The sequence below is a fragment of the Arvicanthis niloticus genome, chromosome 18 (genome assembly GCF_011762505.2).
Source record: "Arvicanthis niloticus isolate mArvNil1 chromosome 18, mArvNil1.pat.X, whole genome shotgun sequence".
NCBI lineage: Eukaryota > Metazoa > Chordata > Mammalia > Rodentia > Muridae > Arvicanthis > Arvicanthis niloticus.
In genome coordinates, this window is record NC_047675.1 from 11,659,707 (window position 1) to 11,680,611 (window position 20,905).

General features: G+C 49.0%; 1 protein-coding gene across 5 annotated transcripts; it reads left to right on the forward strand.

Annotated features, from left to right (window-relative positions):
* The first annotated feature begins 14,052 nt into the window (after positions 1-14,052).
* Podnl1 (podocan like 1) lies at positions 14,053-20,609 on the forward strand. 5 transcript variants are annotated; one of them, XM_034522108.2, is made up of 10 exons: positions 14,053-14,302; positions 14,446-14,667; positions 15,467-15,560; positions 15,828-15,892; positions 16,017-16,126; positions 16,697-16,853; positions 17,317-17,432; positions 18,614-19,271; positions 19,990-20,138; positions 20,217-20,609. In XM_034522108.2, the coding sequence occupies exons 1-10, from the start codon at positions 14,300-14,302 to the stop codon at positions 20,347-20,349; spliced, it is 1,707 nt and encodes a 568-aa protein (XP_034377999.1). In that variant the 5' UTR covers positions 14,053-14,299; the 3' UTR covers positions 20,350-20,609. The 5 variants fall into 5 exon arrangements, with proteins under 5 accessions (XP_034377999.1, XP_034378001.1, XP_076771628.1 ...); XM_034522110.2 differs by having other exon boundaries at positions 16,721-16,853; XM_076915513.1 differs by having other exon boundaries at positions 16,035-16,126; positions 16,721-16,853.
* The last annotated feature ends 296 nt before the right edge of the window (positions 20,610-20,905 follow it).

Sequence of the window (20,905 nt, forward strand, 5' to 3'; positions counted from 1 at the left end):
AATTAACATATGTGAGCAGCAAACAAAACCAAAACAGAGAGTTGAATTCAAGCTGACAAATTTCTTGTCCCATTTTCATTACCTTTCTCGAAACAAACCAAAACAGAGATTTGGATTCAGGTTGACTAATTTCTTGTCCCATTTTTCTTACCTTTCTCAATGCGGCAGCTTCCTGTGGCAACCAACAGATCCTTCTTCTGTAAAGTCCCTCACTGGGTCTCTCGTTCCCGCTGCCTCTTGTTGAGTGCCAAACTGTCACGAACCCCCCACGCTTGGGCACCAAACTGTTGCTCTAACTGGAGCCCCACGTTGGGCGCCAAACTGTTGCTTCCCGTACTGCCCGTTCCGGTCCGAGGGTCAGGGTCTAGCGAGAGAGAGAGTGGGGATAAAGGGGAAGAGACGCGAAGAATGGAGACAAGACAGAGATTCTGATCAAGTCTCGTTTATTGAAGGGAATTTTGAGCTATTTATAGGCTTTTGCCATGTGCCTTGTAGGCGCGTGGATACCACGTGCCTTGCAGGTGTTGATATGACGTAAGCCTTACAGGCGTCTATAGCGTGGACAGCACGTGCACCGCAATGCCTTGCAGGCGTGGATAGCACGTGTGCCTTAAAGGCATGTATGGTGTAGATAGCACGTGGACAGCACGTGAACTGCAATACCTTGCAGGCGTGGCCACCACGTGCACCTTGCAGCTGGGGGCAGTAAGCAGCAACACAAAATATGTGGGATATCAAAGTGTGCTTCAGCTGTTGTAGGCTATTGAAAACCAAATCTTTCGTCAGGGTATATGGTTCCAGATGGCTGCAAAGTTGATCTAGCCGCTTTCTGCTAAAGTCGGCTCCCAACACTTTGTTTCTCAAAAAGATTTAGGGATATTTTGTTGTACATTCGGATTGAGTTAATTATCACAAGAATAGTTTTCACCAGATGGTGCTGTGCTTAAATATGCCTAAGATAAGCCACTGGGGTCAGACCCCCGGGTTTGAACCAACACTGGCTACTGAGTTGTGTGCTGAATTGCCTTCTTGCCTTCCTCAGTTCTTCATTCTGCTGCCAATAAAGGTCACAGATACTCTTGTCAGGGGGTCAGTTAGTCTCTGTAGGTTTAGTTGTTTTTGTTTGGAGCTCTTGATGGTGAATTTCTGATTCTTTGTTCTACTTCCAAGTGCTGGGATTATAGGCATTGGCCTCCATGAACTGCTTGATATGTGTTTGTTTGTTTATTTGTCTGTCTGTTTGTTCATTCATTTCTGTGTTTCGAGACAGTCTTATATATCTCAGGCTGACCTCCAACTCACTGTGAAACCAAGGCTGGTCTTGAACTTCTGATCCTCCTGCTTCACCTTCCAAAGTGTCTAGACTGCAAGGGTGTTATACCACACCCAGCTTCCAGCTGAGCTTGCTGCTGCCAGAACTAACCTGTCAGGCAGGCTCCCCACAAACAGCCTCCTGAGATACTAAACAGTCTGTCTCACATTGGTATCTGGGCCTGTAGTTGCTGAACACTAACAGTGAACTGTCAGGAACAGTGATGGGTATATATAACAACTCTCTCCAGTGGCTCAGTGGATAAGAGAGCTTGCTGCAAAGGCATGGGGACCTGGGTTTGGTTCCTCAGCACCTATGTAAAAGCCAGGAATGGCCGTACATGCCTATAACACTAGTGTTGGGGTCAATGACAAGCAGATCCTGGGAGTCCACTGGACTGGCTAATTTTTGGTTCAGTGAGACTCTCTCTCTCTCTCTCTCTCTCTCTCTCTCTCTCTTTTTTTTTTTTTTTTTTTTTTTTTTTTTTTTTTTTTTTTTTTTTGGTTTTTGAGACAGGGTTTCTCTGTATAGTCCTGGCTGTCCTGGAACTCACTCTGTAGACCAGGCTGGCCTCGAACTCAGAAATCCACCTGCCTCTGCCTCCCAAGTGCTGGGATTAAAGGCGTGCGCCACCACCGCCCGGTGACCTTGTCTCAGATAATAAGGAAGTGCACTGTGGAGAATGACACCCAGCATCCTCCTGTAGATGTTTGGCCTGGTTCTTCCTCCCAGCCCTATGCTCTCAGAAATAAGACTCAAACTCAAAATATATTTACAAATAACTTGGTCATAGAGCTAGGCTCTTCCCTGAGTAGATTATATCTTAGATAACCCAATTGTTTTAACCCACATTCTGCCACGTGGCTGGTTACCTGTGCTCAGGTACTGTGTGGCCATCTCTTCACATCTTCCCTGGGCAGATCTTACACCTGGCTCTATCCCAGAATTCTCTCTGTCTCCTGGATGTTCCACCTTCTATTTCCTGCCTAAGCCATAGGCCATAGGCTTTTTAACTGACAGATGATGAATCCATACAATACACAAAATATTCTCTCTACATTGTCCACATGTGAACATATCCATAACACACACACAGAGGAGGGGAGACTTCTCTCTCTCTCTCTCTCTCTCTCTCTCTCTCTCTCTCGACTCAAACTCTCAATGATCAGCCTTCCAGGTTCTGGGACTACAGATGATACATACCCACTACATTCAGCACAAGAATGCCCCTCTACATCTTTGCAAATCTTAGATAAAGGTAAACTGGTTTCCAAATAAAAACTTGAGGACTGTTGGACATGGTGGTGCTTACCTTTAATCCCAGCACTCAGGAGGTAGAGACAGAAAGAGCTCTGTGAGTTTGAGGCTAGCCTGGTCTACATAGTGAGTTCAAGGACAATCAGGACTACATAGAGAAACCCTGTCTCAAAAAGAAAGGAAGGAAGGAAGGAAGGAAGGGAAGGAGGGAGGGAGGGAGGGAGGAAGAAAGAGAGAGAGAGAGAGAGAGGAGGGAAGGGAAGAGAGAAGAGAAAAGAAAAGAGAAAAAGAAAAAGAAAAAGAAAAGCATTCAACCTCTTGAATCCATGTGGTCAGAACCGACTTCTACAAGTTTCCCTCCAAGCTTCACAAGCCCACTGTGGCACACACATGCACACACACATACACGTGCACACACTATATTGCACACTGATATATATGTAATAAAAGAAAAACAACCCAGAGGCTGGCTTAGCTGGCAGTTCTGTCATCCAAAGGCATCTGGCTATGGCCTTTGTATAAGTTTACTAAGTCATGCCAGGCAGTGGTGGCGCACGCCTTTAATCCCAGCACTTGGGAGGCAGAGGCAGGTGGATTTCTGAGTTCGAGGCCAGCCTGGAACAGAGTGAGTTCCAGGACAGCCAGGGCTACACAGAGAAACCCTGTCTCAAAACAACCAAAAAAAAAAAAAAAAAAAAAAAAAAAAAAGTTTACTAAGTCATAGTGAAATAATAAATAATGGTGTTAGTCTGATAATAGATACACAGATGATAGATTGGTAGGTGGATGGATGAATGGATGCTTTGGTGAGTGGAGGGATGGGTGTATGGTTTGATGGATGAGTGGATGGATGTGGTATAGGAATCTTCCTGGAACAAGCATCCTGACATCAGTGAGAATTGAAGAGAAAAGATGCCATCGGTGGACCAAAGCCAGCATCATCCCTAAAAGGCCTCATTCTGGGTCTAATTGACTATCTCAATTTATTCTCTAAAACCACAAGTTGGAGCAAGCAAGCAAGCGAGATTTTATGGAATTATACATGGCTTTTTGTTTTTAAGGACATTTGTTATACACCTTCATGTAAGCTTTTAAGATGTAAGCTTTGGAGGCAGGTGGCTGAGGGCGAGGACCCGTTGTCTCAGCTATTTCTCTGGTCGTTTTGTTTCAGGTAGCAGTGACATTATGCTGGGAACTGAGCGTCTCTAAGGAAATCTAATGGCACTTTTGACCCTATGCTAATTCAGAGGGGTGGATGGGGCTTCTCCTCGAACTTTCTCTCCATAGCTTGCAGCTCCTCCCACCCCCCCACCCCCCCAAGCAGTTTTATATAGTGACCGCTGTTGGAATCGGCTTCACCTTCTGACCTATCTCAAGGACATAGTGTTTCCACTCTGCCTGTCTTGGTGTTCTCTCCCTGCAGTTGCAGAGTTGGGGAAGAGGGCAGTCTGTTCCCAGACAAGAGGCTTTTGAGGGTACTTAACAGAAATGTTTGGGTCTGAGTTAGGAGTGGTAGCTTGGGGAACAGAGCCAGTGTCTCTGTGAACTCAGGCAGCATATGCCAGTTTACTGATAGAACACACACCGCAGCTGGAGTGCTAGAGCAGCTGGCTTCTTTTCTTTCCTTTCCTTTCCTTTCCTTTCCTTTTCTTTTCTTTTCTTTTTCTCTTTATTTGGAGACAGGGTTTCTCTGTGTAGCCATGGCCATCCTGGAACTCACTCTGTAGACCAGGCTGGCCTCGAACTCACAGAGATCCACCTCCCTCTGCCTTCCAGGTGCTGAGATTAAAGGTGTGTGCTACCACCACTTGACTAACATCTCAAAAAAGGAATTTTAGCACACGAGATCTTGAAGTATAAATTCTAGCTGTATCCCATGCAGAGCACACACTAAGGTATTAGGTTCCTTATAATCCAAGTTCACATCCATAACCTACGTTTAACCCAATCTGTCTGGAGTCCGCACCAGATCCTGCCAGCTAAGGGCTTACTTAGTCTCACAAGATTGCCATAGCGCTCAGTGCTAGGTGTAAGTACAAGTTGCTACCTGTATCCCTGACTAGTCTTGTCTTCCAGTTTCTGTTGCTGTGATAAACACCATGACCAAAAGCAACTTGGGGAGCAAAGGGTTTATTTCATCTTACAACTCTCAGGTCACAGCCTATCACTGAGGGAAGTTAGTCAGAGAGGGAAGAACTGGTGCAGAAGCTGCCCCCTGGCTGGCTCAGCCTGCTTGTTTATACACCCAGGACCATGGATACATAATAACCCAAATGCAGTGTAAACCAGCCAACTGGGCTAAGGTGTATCTGAGGTGGAAACATAAGGGTTTTTTTTTTTTTTTTTGGAAAGTAAGCTATGTCAGATGGTGTTTTGCTAAAGCAGACACGTGAAGGAACGTTTCGATGAGGCAGACACAGGTGAAAGGATGTGCTACTAAAGCAAGCACATGAAGGAACACGAGATGGAAGATTCGTCACTAACAGTACTCATGTATTGATCCGCCTTACCAACACATAGTTGAACTCTTTTTATTGGGACTCCATAGAGAGATACGCAACAAAAAACCTCTGCTGGTGTACTGGTGGCTTCTTGCGGCGTCTGAGGACTTGGGCCTATTGGCAGAATGATGTCAACTGAGACAGACTCACATAAGACCCATGGTAGGATGACACCCATAGGAGACATGTGATGTTTAGAGAAAGTATCAAAAAGACTCAACAGACTGTAAGAGGGGCTTGTTTGCAGAGCTAACTGCACAATGCTGAAAGAGGTAGGACATAAAACCTCTCCTGGCATCCCTGACAGTCCTGGTCACTGCTGCTGACTCGTGATGTTTCAGATGAAGCCTGGCTGTTCCCAACTCTACCAAACTAGACTGCAGGTATATTCATCAAGTGTTTACTAACAGATCAAGCTGTCACTACCTTTTTTGGGGGGGGCGTTCAAACAGAGTTTCTCTGTATAGCCCTGGCTGTCCTGGAACTCACTCTGTAGACCAGGCTGGCCTCCAACTCAGAAATCCACCTGCCTCTGCCTCTCAAGTGCTGGGATTAAAGGAATGCGCCACCACTGCCCAGCCAATTAAAGCATTTTAAAACCATCATTAAAAACAGATTTTTTAAAAATTAAAATTACATGTATCTCAGTGGCAGAAGCACTCGCCTGGAGTGCATCAGACTGGAGGACTCTCCAGAACCAACACCACTACCAACACCACACACACACACACACACACACACACACACACACACACACGTGCAGGCACATGCACACACAGAGGCACACATGCGCACACACACGCACACGTGCATGCACACAAGCACGCACACACACAGGTGCCTGCAAAATGCATGCACCTGCACACACACTCAGTGGTTTCCCTTACTTTAGGATTGCGTCCAGACAAATCTATCATAAATTGAAGCTAATTGAGTTGACAGTGTATTGAGCACACCTCATCTTTGGGTATCAGGTCCTAATCCATCCATACAGTGCCCTGGAATGGAGCCCTGCTGTGCACTCCAGGGACTGTGCAACCCCCCTCCCCACCTGTAAAACAGCATGGCTTGATTCCCCACAATGCACCACCTCCTTACTAATGCTTCATGTGATCAGCCTTCCCTCAGGTGTGTTCCTTGCCAGTTACAGTAGCATCTGCTTGAGACTATCCAAATAAAAATGTATCCTAATTCCCAAAAAGATACACCCTCGGTGTCTCATTAAAGTGTGCCGCACCATTGGGATGTTGGAGGTGTATCCAATGTGTTCTCCTGACTTCACGCGTGACTCCCAAACCCTCGAGTTTTGCTTTTGTGGGTTTTTGAACTTGTGGCTCAGTGTCTGTCTGGGAGTGGCTCTGTAGTCAAAGCCCATGCAACACAAACAGGAAAACCTGAGTTCAGCCTTCAAACCACGTAAAAAGCCGGGTGTGTGGGTCCAAATTTGTCAGCCTAGCTCAAGGGAGGCAGAGGCAGGTGGATCCCTGGTGCTCACTGGTTGGCCAGCCTGGCTTACTCAATAAGCTCCAGGCCAATGATAAGACCTTGTCTCCTAAGAAATGACAGCTGAGGTTGGCATTTAGCCTCCACATGCACGTGTACAGACATGCTTACCCCTCATGCATTCCCATACACATTCATACACTCCACATTCACACACTCATACACGTTCATATGTGCATGTATGTCCCCACACATATACCCACATACATGCATAATGATGCACACATACATAAATACGCAGATATACATATGTACATGCATGTACATGTACACACACATGTCTTGCATGATTCTCAGATGGAGAAGCTGTAATACCTTGGAACTCAGCATGTTTATTGCATGCAGATAAACAAGATGGGGTTCTTATATACAGCTGAACAAGGAGGCTGATCTAGCTAATCCTGGTAGGAGCAAGTCTTCAAGGAGAGACTGGGTGAGAAAACCACAGTGGGCATTTTCTGCATACACTGTCAACATCTGCACTCAGAGTGGAGGAAGGCTTTGCCATTTCTCTCATCTTTCCCCGGGAAAGACTTTGCCATTCTCAAGGCTCTGAGACAATGAGGTGCTTGACATGGCTGTACTCTTTTCCAAACAAAACACATTTACTCACTGCTTCACTGGATTCCTACATCCTATTCTTGCATATTCCTATACACATGCAAACACATGCAAACACACACACACACACATACACATGAATATCCACATGCATAACCACATACATATACACACATGTGTATTTACACACACAGGAATACACATATGCTTACTATCACACATACACATTTCCATATATGAATACACATATACCACACACACACATGTATTCCTACACACACATTATCTCAGTTTTGTACTGTGAAAAGACACTATGACCAAGGCAACTCATAAAACAGATTGTGCTTATGGTGTCAGTGTATTAGAGTCTATGACAGCAGGGCAAAGACATGGTGGCAGGCACTGGAGCAGCAGCTGAGAGTTTACATCTTGATACACAAACAGGAGGCAGAGAGCACTGAGTATTTGGGAATCTCAAAGCCCACCCCAGTGACACACCTCCTCCGACAAAGCCACACCTCCTAATCCTTCTCAAACAGTTCCATCAACTGGGGACCAAATATTCAAAAATATGAGCCTGTGGGGACCATTCTCATTTAAACTACACACATACCTACTCACATGTATACACATGTGTGTACACATGCATAGTTGGTCTCCAGGAGCAGCATTGAGAGTTGTTGGGAACTTTAAGAAGCTTTTAGGAGATAGGGTTGAAGTGGAAACTTAAGGGTTCTTTGGAAAGTCAGTTGTGTCAGATGGGGTTTTGCTGGGGCAGACACGTGAAGGAATGTTTTCCTGAAGTGGACACAGGTGATGTTTTGCTAAAGCAAGCATGTGAAAGGACACATGATGAAGGATTCTTCACTAACAACTCAACTGTCTTACATTGCATGGTTGAGCTCCATTTATCATGACTCCACAGAGAGAAATGCACCAAAAACCTTCTGGTGGTGTGCTGCGGCTTCCTGCCGCTTCCAAGGACTGCAGCTGACTGGCAGTGTTGTCAGCTGGTACAGACCCATGTGGAGTTTTACTAAGACAGATTTACATGCGAAGGCAAGATGAGTGGTGAGGCAAGACCCGTGGAGGACACATGATGTTTGGAGGTTGTATAAACAGGACTCAGTGGAATGTGAGAGGGGCTTGCTTGTAGAGCAAGCTGTGCAATGCTTCTTGCTCTTGTGTCTGCTGATGTCAGCTTCGCTGAGAGAGGCACAGCCGGGAACTTCTCCTGTTATTCCTGGTGGTCCTGGTCCCTCCTGCTGACTGGTGTAGATTTGACTGAGGCCTGCCTGTCTCTGCTAGGTCCTGCCACCACTGCTGCTATCCTGACTCTACTGAACTGGACTGCTAGTGTATCCATGAAGTGATTGAGCTGCTGCCGCTGCTGCTGACCTGTGAACTGAACCGCTGCTTTCCTGACAACTCAGATGGGATTTGCTCCAAAGAACCATTTTTAAACAGGTCCACTTCCCCATAGCATGATAACTTTTCTTTTCTACTACCTCAGGTGGGCGGTGGGCTAGAAGGGGGGGTTAAAGCATTTAAGAACCATCATTAAAAGTAGGCATTGAGACATTTAAGCTTCCATTCCCCGATTGCCAGGAGTGTTTTACTCACAAGAACTGATTGATGAGCTGCCTTGGATACCCAGCCTCCTTTTCTCTTGTGGCCACTAGTACTCGATGTGGCACAGGGCCCTCACTTAATGCTTAGCAGATGAACTGCCTGACCTTAGAATTTTGGCATCCAGAACCTCTTATCTCTAGAAATTACCCAGCCTCTGGTGTTCTGGTATAGCAATGATGTTGGGGATGGGTTCTAATGCTTTGAATTAATCCGGCCCCCCAAAATCAGGAATCTGCATGTCCATACGGTGAAGAGTCTTGTCTGCAATTGGTTTTTGATCCATCAATAAGAGCCAATGGCCAATGACTGGGCAGGTAGACTGAGGCAGGACCTTTAGATTTGTGAGGACTAAGAACAGGGAGAAAGGAAGGAAAAAGAGAGATGTCTCAGAGGAAGAGGGATCAGATTTCGAACTGCAGAAGAATATTCATCCAAAATGTAGGTGGAAAGTAAAAGCAGCCCTATGGGAGGGGCTGCCAGAAGGTAATGGGACAACAAAGATAAAACACAGATTTAAAAGGTGTTGAGCCAGGAGTACTGGAGGGAAATATATGCTAGCCTGCCTGCCAGCCTTTGAGCTAGTCAAAGCATATTAAAATTAACTGGTGTGTGTGTGTGTGTGTGTCTTTCATTCGAGAATCCAGATTGCTTCTGGAGAGGTGGTTTTCAGCCTGCTAGGAGCCACCAAAGCTGTTAGCTAAAATTCACCGATACAGGGTGAAATGGATTTAAGACAGTTCCTGTAAGAACCGGAACCCTGAGGAATTCATTTAACCTTTCTGGCACAATAGGACATTATGTCTGTGAGCCTGAAGGCGGATCCTCAGATCCTCGATGGGCCTAATCTGCCTGGAATCCTGTTCTCCCAGGTCCTCAGTTTTTCTCATTGAAAAACATCATTTAAAACTCAGCAAGACTCTATTGTGGTGGCTCCTACCTGTACCATCCATCCTCAGCGGGCTGGGGCAGGAGAATCAGGAGTTCCAAGCCAGAATGGACTATATAGTGAGAGCCTGTCTCAATCAACCAGGCAATCAATCCATTTGATCAACAAACCGAAAGCCCAGTGTATGGCAGTCATACACTTTATAAGGGTGGTACTGGGAGGAGAGAAGGGAGGGGGGTTTTCATCCTGATGTAAAGTGACTAAAAATAAATAAATTATTGAAAAAAGGCATACTTTATTTTGTGGTTCAGGGGATGGACCTTAACCACACACATGGTGAGTAGGCTCTTTGCTGAACCCAACCCTATGATAGATCAAACTTCTAGAAACTTTTTAGGATTTATTTATTTCGAGTTAAATGTGTTTGCACAAGCCTTAAGTTCTAGCACCCAGGAGGCAGAGGCAGAGGGTCTCTGAGTTCGAGGCCAGCCTGGTCTACAGAACAAGTTCCAGGAGAGCCAGGGCCACACAGAGGCACCCTGCCTTGAAACATAACCACCACCAGCAGCAAGATTTATTTATTTTTGTGTATGAGTGTTTTGTGTGCATATGTATGTGCCTGGTACCTGTGGAGGTCAGAAGGCATTAGATCACAGTGAGCTGCTGCACGGGACACCTCCGGGAAAGCAGCAGGTGCTCAAAACTGCTGAGTCATTTCTCCTGCCCCCAGACCATATGCAAGAAGAAGGTTTTATTACATGTTTTTTCTGTGTGTTTGTGTAAGTGTGCATGTGCCAGGAGGCATGTGTGTGCTCAGAGGGCAATTTGTAAGTCACTTCTCTTCTTCCATCACGTAGACCCCCAAGGACTGAACTCTGGTCCTCAGGCCATGGTCTTGACCCACTGAGTCAGCATGCCAATCCAGAGTGTGTGCTAGTTAACGTCTGTGTGCTTTGTAACATTTTGCTTCTGGTCTTTCCTAGGAGTCGTCTAACTGTCCTCTGTGATGCCAGAGGTGGGCCTGCAAGCCACCCACCCCTGTATCTGCCTTCCCCACATCCCTCACACCTGCCTTCTGCAGCGAGATGACCCTCTCGCCCTTTGCCAAAGTTCACCCCTCTTTCCCCAGGCTTCTCTTCCCTTTCTTGTGTAAATCACACAGCACACAGAGCTGGAGAGGCAGCTCAGTGGTTAGCATCATGCATTGCTCCCCCCAAAAGACTGCAGTTCAATCCCCAACAACCATGTCAAGGTGGCTCAGAACAGCCTGTAACTCCAAACTTTGGGCCAGAGTCCCTATGGGCACGTGGACACGTGCACATTTAATTTACACAATTAAAAACAATAAAAATTAACCTCAAAAAATCCACAGAGCATAGGTTTGTTGTTGTTGTTGTTATTTGTATATAAGTATGGGTGTGTATGTTCCATGTCCCCATGTAGAGGCCCAAGACCACCTTGCAGGAATTGGCTGTCGGGGACAAGGGATTGAACTCAAATTGTCAGGCTTGACAATAAATGCCTTGACCTACTAAACCCCTTGCCAGCCTGATTTGTTGTTGCTGCTGTTGTTGTTATTGTTTGGGGGGGGCTTTGTTTTATTTTGTTTGTTTTTCAGACATGTTTTCTCTGTGTAACCCTGGCTATCCTGGAACTTACTGTGTAGACCAGGCTGGCCTTGAACTCAGAGCTCTGCCTACATCTGCCTCCAGAATGCTTCTGGGATTAAAGGCCTGTGCTACCACCACCTAGCTCTGGTTTGTTCTTTGTTTTTTGTTTTTCTGAGTTAGGGTCTCATGTAGCTTGTACTAACAGATGGGCAAGCCCCTCCTTCCCCAAGGCTATATACAAGCAGTATGTGTTAGTTGTTTTAAGAAAAGTCCGACCGCAGTTCAGAACAGACCACTCCAGACCATACGGTTCCAAGAGGGGGGAGGTTTATTCAGGAGATAGGGCAAAGGTGGGGAGAGGAAGGTGGAAGGATAAGAGAGAAGAGAAGTGGAGGCCGGCCATGACCACGTGGAGAGAGGGGAAGGGGGGAGGGGACAGAGAGGCAAGAGGGTAAGAGAGAGAGAGTAAGAGAATAAGAGTAAGAGTAAGAGACTGAGGAGGGGGCAAGCAGCCCCTTTTATAGTGGATCAGGCCTACCTGGCAGTTGCCAGGTAACTGTGGAGGTGGAGTTTAGACAGAATACTAACAGTATGTCCTGATCAGAAGACTCAGAACAGCCACACTGACTGGGAAAAACAAAAAACAAAAAACAAAACAAACAAACAAAAAAAACTGCTTTGATGGCAAGCTACCTACAAGTCGTGTAGGGAAAACGCTCATACACATTAAAATAAAATCTAAAAATGGAAAGTCTAAAGTTGTGGCTGGCCAGCGCTAAGTTAGCCAGGTATGATAGTGTACACCTAGAATCCCAGCAGTCCATCCTGAGCTACATACTGAGTTCCAGGCTAGCCTGGGTGTGCTGCTTAGTTTCATTACAGAAGCTAGAGTTATTCAAGAAAGGGGACTCTTAATTGAGAACACACCTGTCAGATTGGTCTGGAGGGTTAGGCAGCTCTGACTCTGAACAGTTGGTTGTGGGTTGTATAAGAAAACAGACTAAGCAAGCCATGAGAGTCAAGGCAGGAAGTAGCATTCTGCACTCCTCCACGGATCCTTTATCACTTCCTGCCGCCAGGTTTCTGCCTTGAGTTCCTGCCTTGAATTCTTTCAGTGATAGAATATAATCTAAGAGTTGTGAGGCGGAAAAAACCCTTTTCTCCCCAGCTTGCTTTTGATCATGGTGTTTATCACAGCAACAGAAACCTTAACTGAGACACTGGATTACCCTAGACCTTGTCTCAAAGAAAGAAAGAGAGAAAGAAGAAAGAAAGAAAGAAAGAAAGAAAGAAAGAAAGAAAGAAAGAAAGAACAAGCAAATTACTGGTATACAAGCTGGGTGTGGAGAGGAATTATAATTTCTAATTCCATGTGCCTTTCGCTTGTGCCCTGGGCCTGTTTTCCATGTCTGGTTAGTGATTCAGAGGACAGAAAGTGTGGCCTGTCATACTGTACAGTACTGTAATCTCTGACTGGATCCACATGTATTTGGGCCATGCTGACAACTATTCTCTGGAATGTGTCTTGTGATCAGAAATGTGGGGAGCCTTCTATTCTCAAGGATACCTGTGAGCCCAGCACAAGACGGTAGAAATAGGGGTGGTCTTGAACTCAAAGATCCACTGCCTTTGCCTTCTGAGTGCTTAGCATTAAGGGTGCATCCCATCACCCCTGATTCGACTTCTAAGTTTTTTTCATAATTTATTTTTATCTTATGTTCCTTGGTGTTTTGACTGCAGTTATGTCTGTGTGAAGGTGTCAGATCCACTGGAATTGGAGTTATAGACAGATGTGAGCTGTCACATGGGTGCTGGAATTGAACCCTGGTCCTCACGGCTGCTCTTAACCGCCGAGCCCTCCCTCCGAGCCCTCCAACGTCCAAGTCTCCTTTAGAACTTCTTGGGAGTTCTGGTTTCTTTTCTGTCTCTAAGGTAGAATAAGGTTCACTTCATTGCTGCTCACAATTCGCTGCTGAGGGAGGTTGGGGCAGGAACGGAATCAGGAGCTTTAGTAGGCGCTGTAGAGGAAGGCTGCCTGCTGGCTGACTGGCTCCCCCTCCAGCGTGGCTATCTTTCTTATAGGCTAGGACTACCTGCTTGGATCCCCAGGAGCTCCAGTTCCGTGAGCACTGGGAACCGAACTCATATCCTTTGGGACAGCAGCCATCTGCTCTTACCCTCTGAAGCACCTCTCCTGCCCCCCTCCCCCGGTGTTTCCTCTTTGAGGAAAAGGCCTCTTTCATATACATTTGACACATCCCTTGTTTTTGAGGCAGGCTCTAATGCAGCCAGTACCTCCTCATCGGTATCCTCCCGCCTGAGTCTCCCTAAGCCCTGGGATTTTAGGCCTGTGCCTACAACATGCTGTTCTCTTAGTTACATTAGCATATTGAACTCTACAGGGTTCCTGGAAGGTGAGACAACCATGACCAGTTACAAAAAGGGAAGCTGAGGTATATAGTCCAGGTTCAGACAGGCAGGCCGGCACCCAGTCACATGGACAGCCACCAGCTTCAGCCTCCCTTACATTAATTTCTTTTCTGGAGTCCTGACTATTTGGGGAGTGGGCAGTGGCTGCGAGCCAGGCATGAGAACAGAAGTCCAATCCTCCCTTGATCCCTCCTGGCTGCCTTCATCTCCTTGGCAACTCTAATGGCTGCCCCATCCATTGGCACCCCCTTCCTCTCTGTGGTCAGACCAAATACCAGATAGGGTGAATCTCAGCTTTTCCTCAAGCATTCCTCATGGCTGAGGCTCAGTTCAGGCGGCCTGAGGTTCTGAGAGTGGAGCTGAGGTGATTGGAGCAGGCAGGGAACGAGGGAGGGATGGGCTAGATGGGCCTTGCCACCCGATCCAGCCCTCGGCCTGCCCTCTTCAGGGAGGGGAAAGGGACAGTCATCTTCTCAGGCCCTGTGGTATAGGTCTCTGTGTGTGTGTGTGTGTGTGTTCGCGCTCTATGCTGAGAGATGGAGGGCAGCTGTAGTCACAGCAGACATTGGAGGAAGTGAATGCTTGGCGAGGCACAGCAGGGCTGACTATGGTAAGGAGGGCAGGGGCAGGGAGGGTCTGAGGGTGGATCTGCCCATCCCCTGCCTGGTTCTGTCCACTGGCTAAGTGGCTAAGCCTGCCTTGCAGAAGGGAACTCATCACCAGGTGACTTTCTGACCCCTCGCTTTACTCCAGAGGTCTCAAGAGCTGCTACTGCTGTTCCTGATGCTGAAGTGGCCGGCAGCACACATGGAGGACCCTGCCTTCCCACACTTGGGTGACAGCTCACAGCCCCTGCCGAGGCCCTGTCCTTGGCGCTGCTCCTGTCCCCGAGACGACACAGTGGACTGTGCTGGTCTGGACCTGAGGGTGTTCCCAGACAATGTCCCCAGAGCTGCTAGGCACCTCTCCTTGCAGGTAAGGGCTAGGGATCTGAGAGGGAGGCACAGGGCTCACACTGGATTCATGTGGGCAGTCCACATGCCAGGGCTGAACCTGGCCTTGCTCTGGGTCTGCTAAGCCAGGCCAGTGCCAGATGTAGAAGCATTATGTGCCCAGAGAATGGAGTTTCAGTATCTTAGGAGTAAAGTTGTTTTCGTCAAAAACACTGAGTTCACCTGCATGATGGTGGCACTCACTTTTAATCCCAGCACTTGGGAGGCAGAGGAAGGCAGACCTCTGTGAGTTCAAAGCCAGCCTGGTCTATAGAGCTATACAGCCAAGGCTACAAAGCTCTGGGTCGATAGTTGTGATGTTGGAGGTCACAGGAATACTTTAGGATGGTTTGGGACAAAAGGGTGTTGGGGGTTGAGATCAGAGTCTGTTGTGGTGGCCCCAGCTCTAAGGATGCAAGCTGGAGGCCATCCTTCACTGCACAGTGAGGCCCTGTGTTGGGGTGTTAGGAAAGGCTAGAGGAGTGTCAGAGACCAGGTTCAAGATCAGCAGCCCGTGTGGCTTCAGGCGCAGGGTAATCCTGTGGTTTGTTGGGTGGTGCAGTAAAGGGCCCCGTGCCTCGCCAAGTCTCAAGGTTGTTTGGGGTCAAGGAATGGAATGTTTTCTTTTCTCCTCCTCTTCCTCTTCTCTCTGGAGATAGTAAGGATGAACCCAGGGCTTGCCTTGTGGATGCCAAGCAAGTACTCTGCCACTGGGCTACACCTCCAGGTTACAAGTTGAGGAGCAAGAGACAGGCCTTGGTGTGAATGTCTTTACCCCACAGAACAACCACCTTCAGGAGCTGCCCTACAATGAGCTATCTCGGCTCAGTGGCTTGCGCACCCTGGACCTGCATAGCAACTTCATCTCCTCCGAGGGTGAGGGCCTCAAGCTAGGAACAACCAGGTCCCAACCCCTCTCCACATCCGCTGTTTGCCAGTTGTGGCCAGCTCTTGGGGGTTTCCACAACTGCTGAGCACGGTGGAATTTCGAGGGGTGGGGGATGGTGGTGGCTGTGGCTTTTGAGTAAGGACAGGATGTGGGGGTTGGGGTAGAGCCTAGGAATCTATGCTAGTCCCTAGCCTTAAGAATGGGGTTGCTAGAACGCTGGTCCCCTCATCCTTTGCCCCTGTGCTCCCACCCAGGCCTGCCTGATGAGGCCTTTGAGTCTCTCACCCAGCTAGAGAACTTCTATGTGGCCCACAACAAGGTGAGCCTGTATCCCTAAGGGGTCACAGCCTGGTTGGGGTCACCCGGCGAGCGAGCACGACCTGGGGGTGGGGGTGGGGAGACAGGAAACCGGGCACCAGGACCAGACGCTGTTGACCTTGCAGCTTTCTGTCACGCCCCAGTTCCTGCCACGCTCCCTGCGTGTCGCCGATCTGGCTGCCAATGAAGTGGTGGAGATCTTTCCTCTCACCTTTGGGGAGAAGCCTGCACTCCGGTAGTTTTAGCCCTGACTCCGCCCCCAGCCTTTGATTCCAGGATCCTGCTCCCAGAGGCCAAGGGGAAACAGGCCTGTCCAGGGCAGCATGTACATGGCCCTGCAAAAGGAAAACCGGGGCGCAGCCTGGTTTTGGCGGGTCTGAGGCATAACTGTGCAGTGGGGGTCGGGAGTAAGAAAAGGCTGGGCTCTGTTCTGGAGATCCTGGGGCTTGCCCTGTGCTGGGAGGGGCGGTGTCAAAGAGAGCTCAGGTCAGTTTTTGGAGGTCTGAGGCATTAGCTCAGTTTGGGAGACTATGTCCCTAAAATGAGGTCAAAGGGTCTTCAGCTCTGCATGGGGAGTTAAACACACACACACACACACACACACACACACACACACACACACACTCACGCATGCGCACATGTATGCATGCACTCACACATGCACATACACACACAAATACACCCACACGACTTTTACTCTCAGACAGGAGCTGTTGGTGACCCCAGCTGGAGTTGAGGGGCAACAGCATGGGGGAGGGTGGTGTGCACATGCGTAGGCTGGCGGCTGCAGCCCAGCTCTCCTCAGGTCTGTGTACCTCCACAACAACAGACTGAAGAACACCGGGTTACCACCTAACTCTTTCCATGGGTCAGAGGCTATTACTACCTTGAGTCTTTCCAGCAACCAGCTCAGCTCCCTACCACCCAGCTTGCCAGCCTCCCTGGAGCGGCTTCACCTGCAGGTAGGTTTCCTATCTATAACAGCACACACATGCCTGGTCCTAGGTCTCTTACCTGTAGCCTGTGGGACTTCTCCACCTGCTCCTTTTCCTTTCTTCCTTAGATTTATTATTTTATGTATGAGTGCTCTATCTGCATGTGCACCTGCAAGCCAGAAGAGGGCATCAGATCACGTTATAGATGGTTGTGAGCCACCATGTGGTTGCTGAGAATTGAACTCAGGATCAACTGTCAGATGATCTCTGGACAAGCCATCTCTCCAGACCCTTTTTCCATCCTTTCAACTGCTTCCCAGAATTCTAGATGTTAGGAAAATCATCAAACAAACAAACAAACAAACAGACAAAAACTTCCACTCCTTTGCACAGGCAAGGCAAGCTCCCAGCCACGCTCTTGCTCCAGAGCCTTCTGTGGCTTCCCTGGCTGTCCATGACCCTCTATCTCTTTCTCGACTCCCTCCTGCAGAACAATCTAATCTCCAAGGTGCCCAGAGGAGCACTGAGTCTCCAGACCCAACTCCGTGAGCTGTATCTCCAGCACAATCAGCTGACAGACAGTGGCCTGGATGCAGCTACCTTCAGGTAGGCACTCTGCAGCCCTGTGCTGGGTATCCCCTCCCCTCCTATAGGATTCCCAATCTAGCACTTCATTTAGTGAGTACCTGGTGCACATCCAGCTGCCCTGCCTGTCATAAAAGGTGTTATAATATGCTGCCATGTTTGACAGGTGTCCTTGTCCCCTGCTACATTTTCTTGAGGTTCTATTACCCAATAGTTAGGGGTTTTGTGGTAGAGAGATAAAGTCCAGGTTTTCACATATGCCAGGAAACAAAACAAGTTTACCATCTGGCCACACCCCAGTTTCTCCCTACAGCATTCTCGACAGGTAAGCAGGAGCTCTGAGCTGAACCTCAGTGCTTATGGGTTTTGATTTGTTTGTTATGGTTTATCAAGAAAGGATTTCTCTGTATAGCCTTGGTTGTCCTAGAACTCACTCTGCAGACCAGGCTGGGCTCAAACTCAGAGATGGGTCTGCCTCTGCCTCTCTTCAGAGTGATCTCCCTTCAGAGTGATGGGATTAAAGGTGTGCAGCCTTTCCCCTTCCCCGGCCCCCCAGTTTTTTGTTTTGTTTCTATGACAGGGTCTCTCTATGTAGCCATGGGTGCCCTGGGATTTATGTAGACCAGACTGGCCTCCAACTCGTTCAGCTCTGCCTGCCTCTGCCTCTTGATTGCTGGGGCTGAGGATGTAAGCCACAACTCTCAGCTTAATTTACTTATGTTTATGAATGTTTGCGCCTGATGGATGTCTGTGTATCATGTGTGCAGTACCTGAAGGAACAGGAAGGCTGTAAGAGGACAGCGACCAGTGACCTCCTACTTGACAGCAGCCATGTGGGTCCTGGGAAGTGAACCCTGGGCCAGTGCTCTAGACTGCTGAGCCATCTCTCCAGCCTGACCCTAATTTTTTTTTTTTTTTTTTTTTTTTTTTTTTTTTTTTTAAAGATTCTAGCTGGCATGGGACTCACAATCTTCTTAGCTCCCCTCATGAATTCTGGGATTCCATACTTATACCTATGGCCATTCTGAGCTGCCATATATATATTTCTTCTATATCATATCAACCCAGCTTTGTTGCTACATCACTTTCAATGTGAAATTTCCAGTTTAAAGGAGTCCTAAAACCATTTCTTTTACTTCCTGGTAAGATTTACGGGATCTCCTTCTTGAAGTGACCATTCCGTCACTCCTCTCTCCCATCAGCAAGCTGAGCAGCCTTGAGTACCTGGACCTGTCTCACAACCAGCTGGCCACAGTACCCGAGGGTCTGCCGGGAACTCTGACCATATTACACCTGGGTCGCAACTGCATCCAGCATGTGGACGCTGTAAGGCTGCATAGAGCAAGGGGTCTGCGCTACCTGCTGCTGCAGCACAATAAGCTGGGGGCCTCGGCGCTGCCTGCAGGGACGCTGAGGCCACTGCGAGCCCTGCACACGTTGCACCTCTATGGCAACAGGCTGGAGCATGTGCCTCCCGCATTGCCCCGCCGCTTGCAGGCCCTGGTGATGCCTCACAACCGCGTGGCCACCTTGGGTGCACGGGATCTGGTCTCCGCGCGAGCCTTGGCCGAGCTCAACCTGGCCTACAATCGCCTGACCAGCGCACACTTGCATCCCGGCGCCTTCCGCCGCCTGCGCGCCTTGCGCAGCTTGGACCTGGCCGGTAACCAGTTGACCCGGCTGCCCGACGGCCTGCCCACCAGTTTGCGCTCGCTGAGACTACAACGCAATCAACTGCGGACCCTGGAGCCAGAGCAGCTCGCCGGCCTGAATAAGTTGCGGGAGCTGAGTTTGGCGCACAACCGGCTCCGCGTGGGCGACATTGAGCCTGGCACCTGGCACGAGCTGCAGGCACTGCAGGTCAGGGGTCTAACTACAAAATGGTCTTCTCCATCCCACCGTTGGCCCAGCTCTGAGCCAAGGCATGCCAGAGAGTCCCGAGCGGGCAGCCTGAGATGGTTGGAACAGACCCTGTGCAGGCTGTGGCTGTTAAGTCCCCAGCTGAATTCTGAGCACTTCTCCGTTCTACCCAGCGACTGTGGCCTCTGGGTTCTGGCAACCCAGCTGGGCACGAGACAGAGACAGGGCTTTATCCCTCTCTGACCCCAAACATCCTAGTTAGAGGCCATCTGGGTGACCACAGAAGGTAACAGTGTGGTAGCTGGTGAGGACCAGAGCCAGGTGTGGGAACAGGGCTGGCTGCACAGCATAGGGAGGCTGAGGGAGAAAGCTTGAATTTGAAGCCAGCTGAGGCTATGGAAAGAAAAAAAGGTGGCAGAGGGAATGGAAGAAAAGAAAAAACCGAAGGGTGTGAGTGAGGATGTGAGGGACCACCTTCACGTCCTTGTCTTGCTCAGGCAGGCAGGCAGGCTTCTGTCTCTACACCCCGCCCATTGTAAAACACTCCACAGAGATCAGCTTGGCTGATCTCTGTGGAGTGAAGGGATTTGGTAACCACTGTTGAACAAGGATTTAGAGGCCAGCGCCAGGCAGGGAAGAGGCAGAAGACCGGAGGAGAGGGGCCGGAAGCTCTTAGTTCTCAGGCCCTGAGCCTGCCATCCTGTTGTGTGTCTGTCAGGTACTGGACTTGAGCCACAATGAGCTATCTTTTGTGCCCCCTGATCTGCCTGAGGCCCTGGAGGAGCTACACCTGCAGGCTAACCGTATCAGTCATGTGGGCCCAGAGGCCTTCCTCAGCACCCCCCACCTGCGTGCCCTCTTTCTCAGGTGAGGGGCAGGGGGGTGGGGATGATGACAGTAGCTCTCCTGTCACTGCCCTAATGTCCCCACCTCTCTGCTGCACAGGGCTAACAGGCTTCATGTGACAAGCATCGCAGCCGAGGCCTTCCAGGGGCTTGCATACCTACGTGTGGTAGACACTGCAGAAAACCCGGAGCAGGTCCTAGTCCAGCTGCCACACAAGGGCAAGGAGCCCTGAGCCCTTGGGGGTTGGGGGCAGGGTTGCAAATTGGCTCTGGCCTGAGTTCTGATGGACTGTGGACTAAAAAAGTTCTCAGTTGGGGCTTTAGAGGCTGAGCCTGTCCTGCTCAGAGCTGGCCAACACAGTAGGAGCAGGTGTCTCCTATGGGAGAGGGTTGGGGCTAAAGCAGGAAGCGTGCTGACAGAACATTCTGAGTACAGACTACACCCTCCACCACAGATGGTGATGGGGAATAAAGCAGGTACCTCTTATGTTCACAGGGGACCGACCCATCTCTTCCCCACATTGCTAAGTGGAGAGACAAAGCTCTGTGATAGGAAGTCAGTTTGGTCCTATGGGCTGTGAACGGTGTGGGAGACCTGAAGCAGACACCTGGGCCACCAAGTAGTGTCCTGCAGGGCCCAGCCTTACTGTGTATGCCCGAAAGGCCCAAGCCATGGGCTCACCCAAGCCTTTCCAGGGAACTGGACTGAGTGGGGAGGCCTAAGCCAGCCACTGGGAGGGTGGAGTAGGGAGCACACCAAGGAAAAAAAGACAAAAGCTGAGGCAGGTG

Bases quoted from the DNA above. Each gene is read 5' to 3' on its own strand.
- Podnl1 (XM_034522108.2), top strand. The intron at 17,433-18,613 runs GTAGGCACTCTG...CTCTCCCATCAG, and splicing joins CTGGATGCAGCTACCTTCAG to CAAGCTGAGCAGCCTTGAGT. The intron at 20,139-20,216 runs GTGAGGGGCAGG...TCTGCTGCACAG, and splicing joins CTGCGTGCCCTCTTTCTCAG to GGCTAACAGGCTTCATGTGA.